General features: G+C 44.1%; 1 protein-coding gene across 4 annotated transcripts in view; it reads right to left on the minus strand.

Moving 5' to 3' along the window:
* Nucleotides 1-3967, minus strand: part of DST (dystonin) — a 408501-nt gene that overhangs the window by 356870 nt on the left and 47664 nt on the right. For all 4 annotated transcript variants that reach the window (XM_004673588.2, XM_012720777.1, XM_012720771.1 and 1 more), the window contains exon 3: nucleotides 739-939. In XM_004673588.2, coding sequence (XP_004673645.1) covers nucleotides 739-939 — 201 coding nt within the window. The remainder of the gene's footprint in view (nucleotides 1-738; nucleotides 940-3967) is intronic.

Raw genomic sequence — 3967 nt, forward strand, 5'->3', positions numbered from 1 at the left:
CCTTTCCATCTGCTCACCTGTGATTACTCAGGTGCTCCTTTCCACCCACTCTCTCCCTCTGCAGAGCAGCAGTCTCCTGCCTGCCCTTGCCAGGAATCTCTGCACTGACCTCCCTCAGCAGAGGCCGCTCTCCTAAGGCCATCTGCCTGCAACCATATAGGCCTCTCTCATCAAACCTGTCCCTCGGGGCAGCTCTTCCTGACTGCTTGTGCCAATGCAAGAGTCCTTTGCTTCTCTGTCCTTTCCCTAATAAACCTGCTCTTTAAATATAACTGAGCCTCTGTCTAATGGAGATACTCACCTGGGAACTCACCGCGTGCCGCTAAAAGGGGACTTCCGGTGAAACCTTTCCCAGAGTGAACCCAAGGACCCTGCACTAAGTCCAAAAACAACATCAACCCAAGCCCACTTTCCCCTCCAGGCCCCTCTAGCGCTCACACCCCCTTGACCGACTCTTATTACCAAACTTCAGCCTGTTGTTTCTATGCCCCCAGCCTCACTCTAGACCCTGATTCTGATGGCACTGAGAATTCCTCTGTTTTTAAATCTAGTGGTGCTTAATGGCTACCTTGACAACTCTGCCTCAGGGCTCACGGTGCAACCACATTCCTTGCACTGCTATTTGTTGGAGATAACAATAGAGCATCCTAATTATTTTGAGTAATCTGATCAATTTTTAAACTAGAGAATTATGACACCATATATGTAACATTCTTCTGAAGCTGATTCTCCACTTACAGGCCTTCTGGTCGAAGCACCTTGAACAGAGTGATAGAACTCTGGCTGAACTCGGCTGTTTTTCTTGATTCTTCGTTTCCTCACTGAAATTTCTTGCTCACTCTGATGGTGAACTTCCACCACAGGCTTCACTTCTTCCAGACGAGCCGCTGCAGCTGCCGCAGTTCGTCTTCTAATGTGCCGAGGGCTGGCTCTGAATCCCTGTGGCAGAAAATACAACAGAACAAATCCAGAGTTGTATTGAGTTAGGTTGAAAATTATCTGGGGCTAGTTATACAAAGAACTCCAAGTCACCAGTCTCAATGAGATAATTTACATTCTCAGGTTAAGTATGAAGGAGGCTCAACATGCAAGCAAGAGTTGTGTATTCTGTAAAGCATCCCTGTACTTAATTTAATTTAAAACATAACATATTAAATCCAGTAAAGTCAGTCCAAGAAAAAAAAAGAAAAGGCAGGTGGACCGACTGTTTTACTTATATATTTATCAATTAGACTATGTATGGAAAAGAATGTTCTATCCTCAGGGCATAGAGAATAGGACTTAGTGCAATTCTAGGGTAAGGTGCTATTCTATGTTCCTAAGAGCACACTCTGAAGAAAGGAAAGCAGAAATACAAAGTATCATTGTAAACACCATAAAATGATGCTGTAAAACTAAAGGGAGGCAATGCTGTAAAGTGCAGAGTACAGTTAAGCTATGCCATAATATACATTTGGGAATGTTCAAACTTGGAAATAGCAAAGAGTTACATAAAATATTCTCTGATCTCACAGAGCTTACAACTGGAGAGAAGAAAAAGGTCTATGAGCTCAGGAACACAGAATGTCTATGAAGGGTTAACATGGGCAGTTGAGGAGTCAGTGTTACCATATCTCACAGAAGGACTCAATCAATGAATGAAGCTGAGACTTGTCTATATTTGGCTTAGCTGAGTGGGTGGCACTTAAAGAATGAATAGATTTAGGGCCCTCCCTGGTGGCGCAGCAGGTTAAAGCACTGCACCAAGAAGCTTAAGCCACTTCCTCATGAGTTCTATTCCTGCCTGTCCCAGAGGAGATCCACATGGCGAGGCAGACCTCTCCTGACCCGCCTGCTGCTCCCCTCAGCAGTGTACTTCGTTGATCTGCCTATTCTGCTCCCCACTCTGTCACTGGTGAATCCTCTCACCCTCCGCATCTCTGGCCTGTACCCCAGTTCTGTATGAATAAATAAATAAATCTTTAAAAAAAAAGAATGAATAGATTTATATTCCAGGCAAGGGAAAGGGAAACAAGATAAAGAATAAATGAATAGTAAAATGATGGCTGGATAGAATATTTATGGAGCAATAAGAAACATTATTTGCCAATGCACCAGGATGAGAGTACAAATTACATACTAAGTATGGTAGGAAGTCAGAAAGGAGGAGGTGTTAAATATTCCAAGGGGGACTTCTTTGAAGTTATGGTCTTTTGGATTTTAAAGGATGATAAAGGAGCTAAAGATTGCAATAAAGGCACATGGAGAGTTATAATTCTATGGCAAAAAATAATATGGGACAAGTAATGTGTACAGAGCAATTGTCACTGAAGGACATGGCACAAGACCCTGAGTACAAGCATGAAGGGTGTGAAGGAGAAACAGGACAATATGTGGTAACTGTAATGTCAAAAATAGCACTGAAGGCAACAGAAATCAGTAAGGAGGCAATACAGATGAATTTGGCAAAACTAGTCTCACTGGTTGGCTGCTTCCTTCTCATGCCCAAACGTATTATTCTATTTCCATCCTTCCTGTCCACAAGCTCAGCTGGTCCTCCTCAACCCCAAAGTCCCAATAGATAGCCATGGCTCCCACATAACCCCAGAGGTAAAGTAGCAGCTGCCAACGAGGAGGAGAAAGGAGTAAGAGCTAGTTGAGCCAGCTGCTATACTATATTCCCCAGTAGAATCAGGGGAAACATTTCAGAACCAAACAACATCCACACAGTCTGCTTCTAAAATATGCAGGTTCCTAGACACTACCCATGGGATAATATAAAATATTTATTTGTCACTGCTCTTGATTACTACCACAGAGCACCTAAAATCCTTGTAATTTCTAAAATGATAGGAGCACTGAGGACATCTTTTGTTGTAATGATGCAACTCTGAGCGGGCTTCTGGATGCAGGATGGTCTCCAGAAAGACCAAGATATGATCAGACTCCTAATTTTCAGCCCCACTCCCCATTCTCCAAAAAACAGAAGGGATGATTAACAACTGTCTGTGCCTAAACGAAGAAGTTCCTATAACATCCCAATAGAATGAGGTTCAAGTTGTTTCCAGTCAGTGAACACACCTGGACCAGGAGGCTGACACACCCCAACTCAGTGCAGGAGCTTCCATCCCTTCCTCAACCCCAAAGTCCTAATAGATAGCCATGGCTCAACAGGGATGGAAGCTCCTGCACTGAGGACCCTCGCAGTCTCTGCCTTATGTATTTCTTCATGTGGCTATTCATCTGTATTCTTTATCACATCCTTTAATAAACTGGTAAACATAAATAAATGTTTCCCTGAATTCTGCTCTAGCAAATTAATCAAATCCGAAGAAGGAAGAAATCATGGGAACCTGATTTGTAGCCAAGTCACACAGATGTTTTGGATAAATGGGAGACCTCCTGCTTGTGATTAGCATCTGCTAAAGAAGCCTCCTGGGACTGAGTCTTGAACCTGCAAAGCTGTGGCTATGTCCAGATAGACAGTCAGAATTTAGATAAATTATAGAACAAAATATTAGTGCTGGGGCCCTCCCTGGTGGCACATGGATTAGGACACAGGAGGTGATCCACATGGCGCAAGAGACCTCTCCTGTCTTCCCTGCTTCTCCCTTCAGCAGTATACTTCATCAATCTGCCTGTTCCATTCCCCACTCTGTGTCTGGTGAATCCTGTCACCATCCCTGCACCTCTGGCTTATATCCTGGTTCTGTATACATAAATAAATAAATCTTTAAAAAATATATTGGTGCCTGGCCCTCCCTGTGGCTCAGCAGATTAAAGCACAGCACTGAGAATCTAAAGCCACTTCCGCATAAGTTCGATTCCTGCCTGCCCCGGAGGTGACCACATGGCGTGGCAGACCTCTACTGACCCGCCCACTGCTCCTCTCAGCAGTGTACTTCATTGATCTGCCTGTTCTGTTCCCCACTCTGTCTCTGGTGAAGCCTCTCACCACCCCTGAGCCTCTGGCCTATACCCCAGTTCT

The sequence above is a fragment of the Condylura cristata genome, unplaced genomic scaffold, assembly GCF_000260355.1.
Source record: "Condylura cristata isolate star-nosed mole 26May11 unplaced genomic scaffold, ConCri1.0 scaffold00001, whole genome shotgun sequence".
Classification (NCBI taxonomy): domain Eukaryota; kingdom Metazoa; phylum Chordata; class Mammalia; order Eulipotyphla; family Talpidae; genus Condylura; species Condylura cristata.